The sequence below is a fragment of the Chanodichthys erythropterus genome, chromosome 13 (assembly GCF_024489055.1).
Source record: "Chanodichthys erythropterus isolate Z2021 chromosome 13, ASM2448905v1, whole genome shotgun sequence".
Classification (NCBI taxonomy): domain Eukaryota; kingdom Metazoa; phylum Chordata; class Actinopteri; order Cypriniformes; family Xenocyprididae; genus Chanodichthys; species Chanodichthys erythropterus.
Window position 1 is genome coordinate 13,714,070 of NC_090233.1, and position 16,419 is coordinate 13,730,488.

Below are 16,419 nucleotides of genomic sequence, written 5' to 3' on the forward strand. Positions count from 1 at the left end.
TGGTGTCCGATCTTGGGAAAATTATATCTTCTCCCTTTATTCAAATATTATTAAAGGTTTTGTAATAATAGTGCATAGTTGTGCTTGTAGTCGATTGTTTTATTTGTGATAATAATGCAATGAAACATGACAAATTGTGCTGACTTTTTTTTTGCATGGTAAATTTTTTGCCAAATAATTTTCGTCAAATAAATACCTTAAACAAGTTCTTCCCTCATATTTAAAAAATACAAAATATTTTCCTTATATTTTGATGCTTTAATCAAACTTGTGGGATTACTTGTGGGCCACTACTATATTTTATATTTTATATTTTATATATATATATATATATATATATATATATATATATATATATATATATATATATATATATATATATATATATATATATATATATATATATATATATATATAATTACTAGTCATTATTTCTCAATAGTTTATTTATTTATATATTTCTATAATTTTAGATTAATAATATAATGGGGCTTAACTGTCATAAATAATGGGTATGATTACATGCACTGGAATGAATCCAATCGGATTTAAGATTCTAGGATTTTATGTTTATATGAACCCTAAACATTACAATCCGATTCACATATTTGTTTACATGTATTGCAAACAACAGTTGAGTTCAGTCAGATGTTTACATGAGGCTTTTCAGTCATCAATCAGACTACAAACATGTAAACTGGGCTATTTATTTGAATGAGGCTTCGTTTCTCTTTGCAAAAGTTCTGTTTTTTGGAGCGTAATGTGATCTGGTCATGCTTTTGCGAGATTCACTGCTATATTTATGGCAAAGTGATCTCAAGAACGGAACATGCAAAACGTAATATTATGTTTCACAATGAAGGTCACCCGCAGCTTCGTCACACGACTTCTGCTCTCTGGAGTAAATGACACTGTCCAGATGACTTTCAACTTGAAATACTAGTTTCCAGGATAACTGAACAAGTAAGTGTTTCTTCACGAGCGATGCCTGTGTGTGTTTGGCTTTCTGAATACACAGATTCTTCCCTTCAGCATGTATTCACACGGTGGATATGAACTGAAAGGTGGTTTCCGGAGTCAATAAGGAAGCCGTTCTGCTCCGCTCACTTCCCGTTTATTCTCAGGCCGTCTGCAAACTCCTCCTCCTCTTCCTCCTCCTGCTGCTGCTGCTGCTCAGGGGGTGTGGCCACAGAGGCCCCGCCCTCAGCTCCAGGCTTGACAGGCCCCGCCCCCAACGTCCCCTCAGCACTGTCGGTCTGGGCTTCTTCCTCCTCGTCCTCCTCCTCGCCGGGAAGATCTGCACCGTCGCTATCCATCGGCAAATGAGTCCTCACGGGTTCCTTGCGCTCGGCGTAGAGCCGCTGCTCCAGATTCAGGCCCGAGGGAAGCAGGTTCTTGAAGTCGGGCTCGAAGGGCAGCTGAACGCCCACCGGCAGCCCGCCGACGCCCAGACTCACGCCCGCGGACGAGCCCTGATAGACCTCCATCCCGTCCGGCAGCATGGACTGGATCTTGGGAAGCCAGCGCTTCCGTACGCGGCGCGCGTTGGTGCACATGTCAGCGGCGATGACGTTCATCTCGCTTTCCTTAAAGTTGGGAGCAAAGTTCTGACAGTAAACTGAAAGAAAAAGAACGTTATTAGGAGAGTGAATACAAAAGCTTTCCTCACAACATGAATGAATGGTGGATTGAATGTTGACTCATGACATTTAGAGCGTGACGTACGTTTGACAGCATTCAGGACTCGACTGTCCAGTGGTTTTCGGCTGGGGTCGCTGGTTGAAGATCGGATCCCCGTCCCACAGCTGTTTGCTAATGTGTTTCTGCAGGTTCAACAAACAGAAAGCAATGAGAAGACATTCAATATCTCATATACTTGCACTTCAGATGAATGACGTGTATGTAAAAAGTCACAGTTCGGTACCTTGTTTTCGGTACAGCAGTACAGGGAGTGCAGAATTATTAGGCAAGTTGATTTTCTGATCATATTTTTTTTCCAAGCACATTTTACCAATTCCAATCCACATCAATCTTAATAACTACTATTAATATTGTTTTTAACCATTTATAAGTGATATATAATTGTTCATGAAGGCTGGAAATGAAGAATGCCCTATATTCAGGTGTGCAGAATTATTAGGCAGGTTTTCTTTTACAGATAAACTGAGATTTAACTCAGACTGAAAAGTCAAAAATTATTAAATACTCATGAGAAGGACACAATACTAATGTAATACTAGAAATTGCAAAGTTAAAGCATGACCATTGGACAGTGAAATGCTCATTGGGTCAGCGGGGTCATACAAAAACAGCTGGAGAAGAAAAGACACGTTAACTGCAAAATAATTAAGAATTAAGGTGAAGAATTAAGTGTGAAACCATCAGGAACCCTTTAGTCTCCAGCGCCACCATTTCCCAGAACTGAAACCTACCTGGAGTCTTCAGAAGTGTGAGGTGTCAGGATCTCAGAGACTTAGGTTAGGTGAAGAATCCTAAAAAGCGACCTGCTCTTAATAAGAATCACAAGCTGAAGTGTTATAAAGTACATGAAGACTGGGTTTTTATAGGCCTTATAGACAGACAGCTTGAGAGTGACTCCTGAAGGACCAGCACCACATCCTCTTGTACCACTGTTTGAAGAATTTATCTTCCAGAATCTGGCAGTAAGTTTTGGAAGATCATTTAGTCCATCTCTGCAAGATGGACATTTCAGGATAAGAGATGGACTAAAAGTGAACTCCCACACCTTACTGCCAGATTCTGGAAGATAAATTCTTCAAACAGTGGTACAAGAGGATGTGGTGCTGGTCCTTCAGGAGTCACTCTCAAGCTGTCTGTCTATAAGGCCTATAAAAACCCAGTCTTCATGTACTTTATAACACTTCAGCTTGTGATTCTTATTAAGAGCGGATCATTTTTCAGGATTCTTCACCTAACCTAAGTCTCTGAGATCCTGACACCTCACACTTCTGAAGACTCCAGGTAGGTTTCAGTACTGGGAAATGGTGGCGCTGGAGACTAAAGGGTTCCTGATGGTTTCACACTTAATTCTTCACCTTAATTCTTAATTATTTTGCAGTTAACGTGTCTTTTCTTCTCCAGCTGTTCTTGTATGACCCCGCTGACCCAATGAGCATTTCACTGTCCAATGGTCATGCTTTAACTTTGCAATTTCTAGTATTACATTAGTATTGTGTCCTTCTCATGAGTATTTAATAATTTTTGACTTTTCAGTCTGAGTTAAATCTCTTTTTTGGCTCATTTTATCTGTAAAAGAAAACCTGCCTAATAATTCTGCACACCTGAATATAGGGCATTTTTCATTTCCAGCCTTCATGAACAATTATATATCACTTATAAATGATTAAAAACAATATTAATAGTAGTTATTAAGATTGATGTGGATTGGAATTGGTAAAATGTGTTTGGAAAAAAAATATGATCAGAAAATCAACTTGCCTAATAATTCTGCACTCCCTGTATAAGAGGTCAAGTTACAGAACTCAAAACTTCCTAGTTAGTCCAAAAACTGCTTTTAATGAAACGACTTGTTTCGAGAATCAGATCAACGTGATACAGTGATACCGGATCACTGGACTAAAAATAACATCACCTTCCAAAGGATCCTAATGCTAGGAAATTTCTTATTTACAGTGCACAGCATAAATGAGTACACCCCCTCTGAACACATACAAAAGATGTATTTTCTTTGTGATCACTAAAACAATTCATGAAAAGATGGCAAAACTAAAATGTATTAAACCTATGCATAATAAAAACTGTGAAATATGTGTCATTAATATCCATAAAATAAGTAAATTAGACAATTTTGTTTAAATGAAGGATTGCAGAAATGAGTACACCCTAGATTTAATTCAACAAATGTATAATATTCTAGCACTCCATAATTTTGAATATACTGCTCTGACCCTTCTTGGCACGGAGTATACAAGTTCATGACAAATCTGTCCTGTTTAACTCCTGGATGATGAGCTCCTCAAAAGCCCTGATCTTTAATCTCAACTCGTCTCTACAGAATCCCCCACAGGCGCTCAAGAGTGTTATTGAGTGCAATACATGTCCACAGAAGTGTTTTCACCTCGGGAGAATACATATCCTCATTGTCAGGGAATGAGGAAAGGGTAGCATCTTCTGTTTCAAGTTTGTGTATTAAATTACACAGTGGTGTAATTCATGACAGCATTGATAAAGCACAACTCCCTCACACCTTCAGCACTCATACATCCCTATATAAGAGCTTTACCACCTCTGAACTTTACTGTGGGAACCAGGCACTTCTCAATGCACTCCTCCTCTAGCAACACCAGAACATTTCTGATGCCGTTAGATCCAAAATGATTGATTTGGTCTCATGAGACTAGAGGATTGATTCCCAGAATCTATAATTTGTAAATATGGGCTTTGGAAATGGCTGGCTTTATGGTGCTTTGGCTACAGTAGGTAGTTCCAGTGAGAACAACAAGCATGCATGTCATTTCTGCAGGTTGCATCTTACTCTGTGAGATCAACAGTCACTCTTTTCATAGCTTTTGCTGGCTCTGAGACACTCGCTTGGTATTTCTCCTGCTAGCAAAAAAATCCCTCATCCCTAAATGAAAGCATAAAATGAAGTCCTGATTATTTCAGGGGCCTTGTCACAAGCCTACTTTTGCTATATTTTCACACTTAAAACAATGATTTGGTAATCCTCTTGTACCACTGTCCTCTTCTGTGCTACGAAATAAGTCTCCTGACAGTTCTCTCCCAAGTGTTGTCAGCATTAAGTCTGAGAATGATTCAGTGAGCTATATAACACTTTAAATTGTCAAGAAATTACTTCTCTTTAAATGTTTTGGTTCAACATACTTACCTGTTGATCAAACATTGCCTTAAATGTACAAAAAAAATTTTTAGGTGGGTGTACTCATTTTTGCTAAACAACATTTTAATCACCTTGATAAGAAAACCTTATTTTCCTAAATAATTTTGACATGCTTCTTTGGTAATTGTTTAAGCAGACTTGCTGGAACATTATATCTCTAAAGAACACTAACATGTCTTCTAAGTAATTAAGTAATTGCTGACTTTCAGAAGTTTCAGAGGGGGTGTACTCATTTATAATGTGCACTGTATTTTGAACTTTGTGAATCTCTCAGTAGAGCATTATTTGTTCGAGAGAGCTCTAAGTGTAATATGCAAAGATGTTAGCCAATCACAGCAGTGGGCGTTCACATTGAAGTCTCACAGTAGACACGCCCCTTAAAACAGATCGTTCAAATCAGGAGGTTAAAACCGGGGTAGTAAATGGCCTTTTATTTCTAAATTATGACAATTTTTGACGTAAAAATCATTATGAGTGCACCTTAAGAAATATTATAAAATAATAAAAAAAGTAATTCTGACTTTATAACAGAAGTTCCGCATGTACAACGATTAAAGCAACGCTGCATTTGTTCGGTACATTTGTGCGCACCGAAACAAAAGACCCGTAACGAAAGTTTTCAATAGGAATCCCTGAACCGTTACACCCATTGCAGACAGCGGGCGTTTCGTGTGATGTCACAAACCTGTCAAAGAAGGTAGCGAGGAGCCTCCGCAGCAGCACCTTGTGTTTGACGCCGGCACACAGATGGCAGTTCATCAGCTGACCTCTGGTCATGAACACACCCGTGCCTGAACACAACAACAATCAACAACACTGGACTATCAGGAACACCAATAAGGTGAAAAAAATTTTTATTTGTATTGCAAGTTTTCTTAAATGTTATATTTAGATATGCAAATGAGCCACTATCTAATTAAATATGCACTAATTTGCATACATTTCCAGAACAAAAATGTGAACATTGGATAAAGCCAGATTCAAAATTCTTGTATGATTTGTATGATTTAATGTATTATTTTCATTTATTCATTAAAGTAAACTAAATCACCAATTTTTTTCAGAGTGGCTGAGTTTTGCTCTCATCCAGGATTTGCAGGTGTGTTTTTTTTTGGTAACACTTTATTTTGATGGTTCACTTTAGACATTCTACGAACTTTTCAACTACATGTCACCTAACTCTCATTAGTGTATTAATTGAGTATTAGTGGACGATCTGCTTAATATCTGCTAAAACTTTATTTTTATGCTCCACAACAGACATTCACTGACTAGAAGTAACTTTGCAAGTGCGGCAACTTTATTCTACTAACCCGAACCCTAACCTAAGAGTCTACTAATACATTAATGACTGGTAGTTCACAAGTTACTTAAAGGTAGTAAAATGTCTAAAGTGTAAGTATCTCTTAACAGATATCTCTTAGTCTTTTTATTACAAAATTTAAAGTAACATGTTTTGGTATTACTGTACTGTCTGTCTGTTCCTGCGCACAGATGCACATGACTAAGTGACTACGTTTTGGAAAAGAGAGAGGATTTAAATTCAGTAGTTTAAAAAATGTTAAAGCAAAGAAATTAAACTAAAAGTAGCCTGCATTAATTTTTTTTAAAAAGTAACTCAAATATTAATGTGTACATTTATAAAGTAGCGTGTTACTTTACTGGTTACATCAAAAAACTAATGATTGTGTAATGCACAGTACATGTAATGCATTACTTGTTAAATCAAAAAATCTAATTATGTAATGCACAGTACATGTAATGTTACTTTACTTGTTACATCAAAAAGTAACCTGATTACAAAATACACAGTACTTGTAATGCATTATTTTATTCCTTACATCAAAAATGTAACCTTATTACATAGTGCATAGTATTTGTAATGTTTCTAGTTACATCAAAAAAGTAATCTGATTATGTAAAGTATGCGTTACTTTACTCCTTACATCCTTACAACAAAAAGTAACCTGATTACATATTACAAATACTGTGCACTATGTAATCAGGTTACTTTTTGTTGTAACAAGAAACATAACAAATAGTGTTCACTGTTTCTTGTTACATCAAAAAGTAACCTGATTACAAAATACACAGTACTTGTAATGCATTATATTACTCCTTACATCAAAAACATAACCTGATTATGTAATGCGCAGTATTTGTAATGTGTTACTTTACTTGTTACATCAAAAATTAATCTGATTACAAAATACATAGTACTTGTAATGTATTCCTTGTTACATCAAAACCATAATCTGATTACATAGTGCACAGTATTTGTAATGCGTTACCCCCAACACTGTCTTTGACCATAAGGAAATAAGTGATTTCACCAACCTCCCACTAGTTCAAGCTTCTCTCCAGGGTCTCCCTCCGTGTATAGCTTGGGATGGCAGCGATAACCAATCTGACTGATGAGACTGGCGGGCAGTGCCACCAGATCCCGGCGGATCAGCACACAGGAGCGGTTCTCCAGCGACACGGGCATGACCGCCATCTCGGGCTTCTCTGCCACTGGAAGAGAGAGAGACGGCAACATTAAACCAAAAGGCCTTTCTGTCAGCTCAAATGTTGTTTTGAAAGGAATATTGGAAATCTGTCAGTCGAAAAGAACATCAGATGCATTGCATCGCTGCTCAAAATCACTTCTAAGAGTTTCAGGCCCTGCTCTGCACACTACAAAAACTGATTTGATAAATAAGTCATGCCAACATATGTTCCATTAGCTACTTTAAACTCATCAATATAATTTCAAAGTTGCTGAAAATTCAGCTTTGCATCACAGAAATAAATTACATTTTAAATATATTGCAGAAGAAGACAGTTATTTTAAATTGTAACATAATTTCACTGTTTTTACTGTATTTTTAATCCAATAAATGCAGCCTTGGTGCGCAGAAGAGACTTCTTTTAAGAACATTAAAAACTTTTAAATATTTCAAACTTTAGACTAGCTGATCATGATTCGGATCTTGTGTCAAACTGCTGAAATCATGTGACTTTGGTGCTCCAAACCGCTAATTCGACACGCTGATTCATAACGCTCCGAAGCTTCCTGAAGCAGTGTTTTGAAATCGGCCATCACTACATAATTCATTATTTTTTTTTTTTTTTTTTTGGCGCACCAAAAATATTCTCGCCGCTTTATAATATAAATATTGAACCACTGTACTCACATGAGCTGATTTAAATATGTTTTAAGTACATTAATGGATCTTGAGAGAGGAAATGTCATTGCTCCCTATGCAGGCCTCACTGAGCCATCGGATTTCAACTAAAATATCTCAATTTGCATTCCAAAGATTAACGAAGGTCTTACAAGTTTGGAACGGCACGAGGGTGAGTAATAAATGACAGAATTTTCATTTTTTTCATTAACCCTTTAATTACTGCACAGTGAACTAACATGAACATTTTTATTAACGAACCTTAAAGGTTCATAAATGCTGTTAAACATATTGCTCATTGTTAGTTGATGTTAGCTCATGCATTGTCAGCAAATGAGACCAGCTTAAAAGTGTTACCAATTGTCTTTTACAGTGACTTTATTCAGGGAAAGAACCTGCTCTTCACTTCCTTAATGCATCAGATTGCCTCAACTCAATAAAGCTCTGCACTGCCACGAAAAGTTCTGCTTTCCATTTGTCCTTCAGTCCTTAAACTGACACTCACCAATCACACACACACACACACACAAAGATCTCTCAAATAACCCACAATGTGACCCTCTAGAGTGCTAACTGATTACAGACAGAGTGCATTTCACAATCTCTGACGCCCGAGTGCCGGACGAGACCTGCAGTGAGTTCAGTGTGACTTTACTGACAGATGCATGATATGAGCTCCTGTACGGCCGTCTCTATGCAATAATGAAGCAGGTCTACAGTCAAATCAAACTGATAACACACAGCAGACAATAGACCAGCATGTTATTTCATATCCAGAATGATTTGAGCTTTCAGTTGCACCTTTTTCAAACCCTGACTCCTTAAACTCAGGCTCATTCTCAGGAAACTGTCTTCATGACTTACTGCTGACGAAATAAACTGCAAACTGAACTATCCATCCCTGTATTTACTGGACTGGGTTTAGTACGCAAATCATAACTTTTACAACAAAAAAATGTTTTTTATTGGAACATCATTGAATTTTTTTCTTTGCATGGAAAAAGGTTCGACCTAAATTTAGCTTTTAATGACATAAAATTGTTCCCTTTTTGTATTTTTTGGGCAAAAAAGGATGAACTTAGGCTGGGGGATTTTATAATTTCATGTTTGAGTAATTGCCATCATAATTTTATTCTTGACCATGTTTTTTTATACTTATATTGGCATCATAAAGCTTAATACATTTTTTAAATTATTGATCTTGGTGCAAACTACATATAAATAAAACTGTCTTTAAATTATAAATTTTACACTGATATATTAGCCTCAAAAAGCTTAATATTTCAACTTACAAAGTACATGAAAACTAATTTGCTAATTTAGGCATTATTAAAGCCCAAACCCTGAAAGGGCGAAGGCCCTATTGTTTTCCTTCGGTAAACTTTTTTCCCCCTGAACTTTCAGGCACTTTTGGGTCCCTTAACATGCTCAAAAACTCTTAAAACTTTGCACACACGTAGGAATCGTCGGCCATCGTAGGGGGGGTCTGTGGCAATCCCTTTTATATGGTTGTATTTGTATCTGTAGTGCACCCCTTTTCACATTACCAATAACCAAACTTCATACAGTTATAGATCTCATCGGGCCGAACAACGTTCAGTCATACGACAGCCCAACAGGAAGTCGGCTATTTAGGGTTGTTTGATAAACACATGCTCTGGATTTTGATATACTTCTCTTACGGGAATCATCCAATCACCACCAAACTCCGTCAGCATGAAGACAAGACATTGAGGATGCTAAATTGCGGACAGATTTTGGATATCTCAAATGGTTTGGCCGTGGCGTTGAAATTAATTTATCGCAAGAAAAAGGGAAACAGGAAGTGTGTTATAACTTCTGCAAACGTAGACTGCAAACGTGAAACTTCAGCTATGTGTTCGTTGTAGGAGTCCGATCACATGGATGTGACTATTGTGAGTCAAAGTCATAGCACCACTAACTGGCAGCAGGAAGTGTGTCACTTTCAAAATGCTTTGAAATTGCCCTCTTATGTTTACCTGATTCACTTCAAACTTTGTCAGAATAATGTCACGGCATGGCAGATGTAGTCTTGTGAAAAGATTCTTGATATCTTAAATACTGTTGCCATGGCAACACATAGAACTTTAATAACATTCTTGGTTGTTTGAGTCTCTTAGCATGCTTCAAATTTCATGAAACTCAACACACGTCAAAGTTGTCAGCCAGTAGACATTGGAGGAGGGACACTATAGCGCCACCTTTTGACAAAAAATTGGGGTTTGTTATCCTTACCTACAGTCACCAAACTCAGTACATGTATTGTTCTCATCAAGCTGGACAACTTTTTAATTTACAGTCATTAGCTCCAACCAACAGGAAGTCAGATATTTTGGCTTGAATAATTTGATGTTTTGAATAATCAAGCTCTGAGTTTTTAGGTACTCATCGTAGGAGATCCATGCAATCGCCAACAAACTCAAATGAAACAAAGACACTGAAGAAGCTTAACTGCGAATGATTATAGGATATCTCGAACAGTGTTGCCATGATGAGGGATTAAATTAATGACAAAAAAGGGAAAAAGTCTCTCATATCGTTTAAAATCATTGTTTGATTTAAATTAAAATCATTTTGTATGTTGCCCGACATGTACGTTTCCTTAAGCAACCGGGGTGGCGTGGCGCCAGGGCTTGGGCCCGTCATCGATGCTTGCAGCTATATTTTTTTTACTGATCTTCAATCCCGTAACCTTTTGAATGTATCAGGGTTGATGAGTTTTAAAAGTGAAATGGGTTATTAATATGTGATTTATTAGCACCACTTCCTAAAAATAAACCTCCAATTATATAAATGATTCGCTTCATGCTTTTGAACGAGTGCTTTCTGGAGAAACATGTTCTGTACAATAACATCAGGTTATCTTTAGCACTTGTCTCTGCTATCACAGTTAAACAGACGTCTCGTCTGCCCAATGTTCACACTTCTCTTCGCAGCCTGTTTTATGTCTCATTACAGTCGTTTTGACAGCTCAAATTCTGCCAGTCGTTAAAAAAAGAATCATTTGTAAGCTCAAGGATGGATTGGGACCTTCACGTTAAACACAGCTCTGAAATATAATTAGGTGTATCGAATTTTACTTTTGGCTCTGGCTCATCTTACCCGACTCTCCACTACTTAAAATTGTCTAGACAACTTCACACGCTGACACAAAGAAATGAGTCTGTAATCTATGGTTTAGTAGTGAAAAGTGCTTTGAAAAGATGTTTTTGACAGAAGTCTCTTCTGCTCACCAAGGCTGTGTTTATTTGATGAAAAATACAGTAAATTTTTCTATGTGAATATATGGTAAGCTGTGATTTATTCCTGTGATCAAAGCTGAGTTTTCCCGCATCATTTCTATTCTTTGATGAATAGAAAGTTCTAAAGAACAGCATTTATTTGAAATAGAATCGTTTTGTAACATTATAAATGTCTTTACTGTCACTTTTGATCAATTGAATGCATCCTTGAGGCATAAAAACTGTTTCTTTAAAAACAACAAAAACATTTGACTGGTGTCTGAGCAAATCCACCATATTTTTACAAAGACTACACTTGTACCACGAACTGTAGTTTAAAGAGTTTTTAGGCGAGAATGTAGTTGTTTAGACCTGAAATATGTGATTCATATTTAATCATAGCACCTATTTTACAATTTGTTTAGATGTTTTCAGAGATGTGAGCTCCAGGCCGTCAGCAGTCATTCAGTGCTCGAGTACCCGCCGAGAACAGCTTCATCTCGGACAGTGCTTCAAGGATTTGCTGCTGTGTCTTACAGTGGTTAAACATGAGATATAATTCATTTTAGCTACATAAAACTGGCAATCTTTGGTCTTATTAATCTATTACTTGTTCCTGAGCTAATCAAATTGAGCTTTGTTAAATGTAATAATTTAATATTAAAGCTATATTTAACTCACATTCTGTAGAGCACTGCTTTTGTACCTTTGAATGAATTGTACAATTGTGTTTATTTCCTATTGTCATTTATAATTGCTATTGTTGTTCATTTAAATATCGTTGTTCAATAAATTTATTTTATATAAATATGTTGTATTTGGTATTGAGAAAACTTTACGAGTGAATTGAGTCAGTCACAAGAGACTTTAAATTGAAAGGGAGGATGTTGTTATTGGAAATTTCCTCAACTGTAAAAAGATCGCTTTCCTCAGCTGACATTCAAATGATTTTTTATAATGGATATAATATTATGGAGATCGACCTGACGAATGAATGTTATATCAGACACAGGTAATGCTCGCTCAGGCACAAAAGAGGGTTTTAAAGATACTCCATAATTGTTTCTTACTTATTTACACACTCGTGCCATCGAACTGTTGTATAAACGCAATATCACACTCGTAGCCGTGCGATATGGCTGTATATTAGCACAGCGTGATTAATACCTACAGCCGATTCACAGCCATGCTGATATACAGCCATATCGCACAGCTACGAGTGTGATATTGCTCATATATATACACATTTTACTGTGCTTTTTGACTCTCGTTATCTCTTTTCATAGCATCTGTTTTTCACCTTGACAAAAATGACATTGGATAATATAATTTGTCATTCAAATCACCAGAAAGAGTGGGAAAGAAACTGGGTTTACTTCCGTAAGGGTTGGCGGAGCGGCCGCACAGCTGGCTGTAGGTCTCCTCTGCGTCGAAGGGCTCTTCCTCGAACTCCTCGTCTTCGTTCTGGTATGACGTGGGGCTGTCAGTGGTTGGGAGGCTGGATGCTCCCGGACTAGAGCGCTCTCCGAGATACGCTGACGCTCCGGGTACGAATGTGCCCGCTGCTCCAGCACAGAAGAGCGAAGCGCCTCGACCCGGACGCGTCCCGTCGGCCCGTTTCACCGGCGGCTCCTCCAGCTTGATCCTGCGGGATGGCAGCGAGGGCGACCACACCGACGGCACCAGCGGGTTGTTGCTGGGACTCTGCGGGCCCGAGTTGGGCTCGTCCATGGCGGCTGTGGCCGAGTCGCAGTGTGGAGAGTTGGCCTTGAACATCAGGTCCATACCGCGCTCCACGATGTGCTGGATCTGCAGGTATCCGGCCGTGTACATCACCACCAGCTGCTCGCTGGCCGCCATGGTCAGCTTCCCCGTGTAGCAGAAGCCCAGGATCTGCTGGAAGCAGGCCGGCGTGACGGAGGACGGCAGCTCGAACTGCGCTTTGCTGCTGCCGCTGAACAGGTCGCGGAAGTACAGGCTGCTGGCCGCCAGCACGGCGCGGTGGGCCTTGAACGCCTGGCCCTTCACCACGATGGAGACGTCGCAGTACTGGCCCTGCAGGCGCTGCTCATTCAGAGAGCCCAGCACCATGCTGCCGAAGTTGGGGATCTCCATGTGGAGCATCTGGGACATGACGGCCCGCGTTCACACCGTCGACAGAGCCGGCGAGAGGGTCATCTGCACAGAGACACGCAGAGAGAGAAACGGACACACTGTTAGACGGAGAATGACATCTGAACGTATCCTGACCAGGGTTAAAGTTCAAACTAAAACCATTTCTGTTACTTGACAATCAAAGAAACATTGAAATATTCAACTGAAATACTGAAAATTATTATTATTTTTAAAAATTATCTAGTTCCCAAGATATTTAATTTAGATTCAACTTAATGTTTTAGTAATTCTATTCTTTTTGTCATTTTTATAATTTTTTGTTTTGTTTTGTTTTTTACATGACTATAGTTTTTTATTCTTATTTCAGTTTTAGTTTGAGTAATTTTAGTACCTCAAGTAAAATTACAATGAAAATGGGAAACATAAAAATTAAAACTAATTGAAAAATACATTAAATAAACATTAACTGAAATAAATTACAATATATTCACATATTTAAGCTACTTAACGAATACTGAAATGAATATAAAATAATAGACATTATAAAAAAATAAAACTAATAAAAATGACAAAAGCAACAAAATTGCTAAGCCTTAAAGTAAAATCATAATGAAACTGGGAAACATAAAAACTTATTCAAAATATAAAATAAACAATAACTTAAGTAAAATAATTTATTTTTATTTTTAAATATGCCCATTTATTAATTTTAATTTCATTTTTAGTATATATTTTAGTATATATATATATATATATATATATATATATATATATATATATATATATATATATATATATATATATATATATATATATATATATATATATATATATATATATATATATATATATATACACTAAAAATGAAATATATATACTAAAAATGAAATGAAAATTAATAAATATGCTAATTTAAAAATAAAAAAATAAAAACTAAAACTAATAAAAACTAAAACCCTTGGTAAATATGAGCAAAGGTGGCTGTGAAAATAAATCTGCATTGATAATCCTTTTGAACTTTCATTCAAAAAGTTTTAACATATCATTCAAGTAAAACAATTGAAAGTGGGGAATGTTTTCCTCTAGTTCATGTTGGCACCCAATTATCACAACATCCTTTTCCCAAGATTCTGAAGGATAAACAATGTAGATTTATTTTCAAAGCCCCTTTGATCATATTAACAAGGGTGCCAATAATTCTGAAGTGGACTGTAAATATAAAATTAAAACTAATCTAAAATATGAAATAAACATTAACATAAACTAAAATAAAATATTAAAAAATATATATTTTTTAAACTTTATCTAGTTGCCAAGGCAACATTTCTCATTTTCATTAAATTGTAAATTAATGTACTAAAATAACTCAAACTGAAATAAAGATAAAAACAATACAGACTTATTTACTTTAAAAAAGGGAAATATAAAAAAAAATAAAAAATTCTATATTTTAGTAAAAACTATCGTAGCATATAAAATAACACTCACAGGAACCTTGTTAATAAAATCATTTCGAAATAAATCTTTTGAAAATAAATCAATTAAAAAATAATTTGAACTTGATAAATAAATCTGTAAAATAAACAGATTTATACTTCAGACAGGAACTTTTTGATTTATAGCACTTGCCTTTCTATTATCAAACAGAATGGTTAAACAGAGAGAGTAAACTAATGAAAACGGAGAAACGCACTGCCGATCTCAGCGATGTCAAAATAAAAGTCCTGCTCATGACTCTTATCGACAAATAGAAAAACTTAACGGCCGATGCCAGTAATTTAAAAAAGTCAAATACCATCCGATATATCAGTATGGGCAACATACTGGTCGACCACGAGAAATGGACACCAGTAAAGAAGCTCTGAATGGCCTCGACATCAGCTGATAAACACATTTGAGCTCTTGAGCGTTGATCAGACACACACACACATACTCAGTAATCACACCATAACACACACTCCACAGTATCAACAATGACAAACACTGAAGTTCCGCTCTTGGGAAACAGCGCAGCACATTTCCAGGAACAACAACTGAAGCGTAGTCTGTCTCTCTCTGTCCATCACTCGCTCACAGTCGGCTGACCTGATCGGAGTTTCGGAGTTTTCCGTGTAAGTGACAAAGCTTTCGCCTGCGTCTGTCTCCCGGTCTGAACTCAACAAGTGCGACTGCAGCTGTGCCAGTGTTTGCATGCTGAAAGAAATCAATGCTGCATCTATACGTCTCACAGAGACCAGCTACAGTTACAGACAGAGAGAGAGAGAGAGAGAGAGAGACGGGTGAGGGAGGGGTGAGAGACAGAGCAAAGTCATTTCAGGACAGAAGCAGCAAAGAAAAGCAATTGCAGCACGACACCATCAAACACACACACAGATTGCAGATTTCATTGTAGGCAAATCATGCTGTCCTGAAAAGACCACACAGATGATTTTCATGTCATTTGTTGGATGCTTTATGAACTTGGCTGTTATTATAAGAGCATCACAATATGAATATGAAACAACTAATTTATGGAATAACTCACATCTGCATCTTACTAAAGAAACACTGTCCTGTCAGCTCGCTGCCAAAGCAACATCTCTCATTTTCATTTAGTTTAACATTTTGTACTAAAATAAATAAATAAAAATGGTAATTTTAAACATTTTAATTAATACAAAATATAGACTCTATTGAGTTTGGGTTCCTTGCCGCTGTCGCCTTTGGCTTGCTTAGTTGGGGACACCTGACATTTGACTTGACATTTGATATGATCTGCCTGCATTGACACTATTCTTTAAGAGCTGCTGTGCAGTCAAAATAATGTACCAGTTATCAACGTAAAGCTGCTTTGACACAATCTACATTGTAAAAAGCGCTATATAAATAAAGGTGACTTGACTTGACTCATTAAAACACAAAATTACTAAAACTTGTGTGTCTGTGTTTATATATATACACTTTGAAACAGTCTATTTTAAATGAGCCTTGGCCCACAGGACACAAAACGGCACTTTTAGACCATGTTCACATA

The 16,419-nt window shown here is 36.9% G+C and overlaps 1 protein-coding gene across 3 annotated transcripts in view; it reads right to left on the bottom strand.

Annotated features, from left to right (window-relative positions):
* Positions 1-405: 405 nt before the first annotated feature.
* Positions 406-16,419, bottom strand: part of LOC137034015 (nucleus accumbens-associated protein 2) — a 49,741-nt gene continuing 33,727 nt past the window's right edge. Inside the window, exons 1-6 of one of the 3 annotated variants that reach the window (XM_067406581.1) lie at positions 15,492-15,595; positions 12,638-13,469; positions 7,220-7,396; positions 5,568-5,673; positions 1,726-1,823; positions 406-1,618 (exon numbers count right to left, since the gene is read on the bottom strand). In XM_067406581.1, the coding sequence (XP_067262682.1) occupies positions 1,104-1,618; positions 1,726-1,823; positions 5,568-5,673; positions 7,220-7,396; positions 12,638-13,424 (1,683 nt within the window). In that variant the 5' untranslated portion in view covers positions 13,425-13,469; positions 15,492-15,595 and the 3' untranslated portion in view covers positions 406-1,103. Of the gene's footprint in view, positions 1,619-1,725; positions 1,824-5,567; positions 5,674-7,219; positions 7,397-12,637; positions 13,470-15,491; positions 15,596-16,419 lie in introns of those variants that run through there. The other 2 variants (XM_067406582.1, XM_067406580.1) reach the window with 2 other exon arrangements.